The sequence below is a fragment of the Morone saxatilis genome, unplaced genomic scaffold (genome assembly GCF_004916995.1).
Source record: "Morone saxatilis isolate NCDOM2014 unplaced genomic scaffold, NCSU_SB_2.0 Contig4, whole genome shotgun sequence".
NCBI lineage: Eukaryota > Metazoa > Chordata > Actinopteri > Moronidae > Morone > Morone saxatilis.
Genome location: NW_023339984.1, coordinates 346,374 through 347,597, shown reverse-complemented (window position 1 = coordinate 347,597; position 1,224 = coordinate 346,374). Strand labels below are relative to the sequence as shown.

The following is a 1,224-nucleotide window of genomic DNA, read 5'->3' as shown; positions in this document are numbered from 1 at the left end:
TGACAGTAGTACATGAGACAGGTAATCTGTGAAAATATCAGGTGATCAGGTTCCTCCTAGTTCTCCTAATGGTATTTGCAAGAATCCACCAGACAACCACTCAGAGCCGAGAAATATGTAAAGACATTTTGGGTTGGTGGACTGAAGACAGTTGACGGCTAAGTCTAATTCACAGCATCGATATATGACGATCTTGGAATGAGACTAAGCACTCAACTGTTTTTCCAGCATTTGCAGGAATTTATATTCATTTAAAGACCCCTCCAGACATGTATGAAGATATTTATATACAAATTGTTTGCTTGGAACAATAATGTGTCCGATATGATATCTGAATTTCCAAATTAAAATCCTAAAAAGTCATCTACTCCTCCTTGCCAATTAAAAATTCCAGAAACTATGAATATGCAAATGTTGTTCATTTCTAAAGAGGAGATGTCTCCTACTTCGCTGTATGTGCACTGGTGGCTTCAAGTTTCTACACACTGTAAGAAGTTGCATACTGGACCAGGAAACACCACAAAAGATGAACTAACCCTTTAGACAGAGGATTTTGTGCGCAAGTACTGAGTGTGTGTCTCTCGTACCTGAGTGTGTGTTTGAGTGCCAGGCCAACAGCTGTGTATCTGTGCTGGAGCTGTAGCAGCAGCAAGGGATCTGATTGGTCGAGATGAGGAAAGGCCAGCTCCACCCCCGGACCTTCATATTGCACTGTTCCATCTGTAGCAGCAAACAACAAGAGCTTTCTAACAAACTGCATCATCAGAGTACAATACACATGTAGCATACATTTCGAGGTGTTACAACAAGGACTTCAGACAGCATCCTCAGCAAGTACAGCAGGCCACTGTTTTCCATACGTCTACTGGCTGCTTTGTCTGCATGTCAAGTGTATAAATAAGCAGATCTATCGCCTTTGTAGCCACTGTGACTGCTTTCTGTGACAAAAGGAATTCAGTTACAAAGGGGATACATCTAAAGTTGCAGTAGGTAACTTTTAGGATATACTTAAATAAGCTTATATGAAAGATTGTTATAAACTGATAGACAAGATATCTTCATGAAAATTTGGGGCCCTTATGTTATGGTAACGTAATGTGCTGAAGAGTTGCACCCGTTCCTACAATGATAGGTCATGTTTTTTTTAATGATAGGTATAATTTAAGGTACTGTTTGACATAACCTGAGATAAATTTGATGGTAAATTAACCTGTACTTGTATAG

The 1,224-nt window shown here is 39.5% G+C and overlaps 1 protein-coding gene across 1 annotated transcript in view; it reads right to left on the bottom strand.

Annotated features, from left to right (window-relative positions):
- Positions 1-1,224, bottom strand: part of LOC118338068 (proline-, glutamic acid- and leucine-rich protein 1-like) — an 8,306-nt gene that overhangs the window by 3,482 nt on the left and 3,600 nt on the right. The window contains exon 8 of the mRNA XM_035675242.1: positions 588-720. Within this exon, the coding sequence (XP_035531135.1) occupies positions 588-720 (133 nt within the window). The remainder of the gene's footprint in view (positions 1-587; positions 721-1,224) is intronic.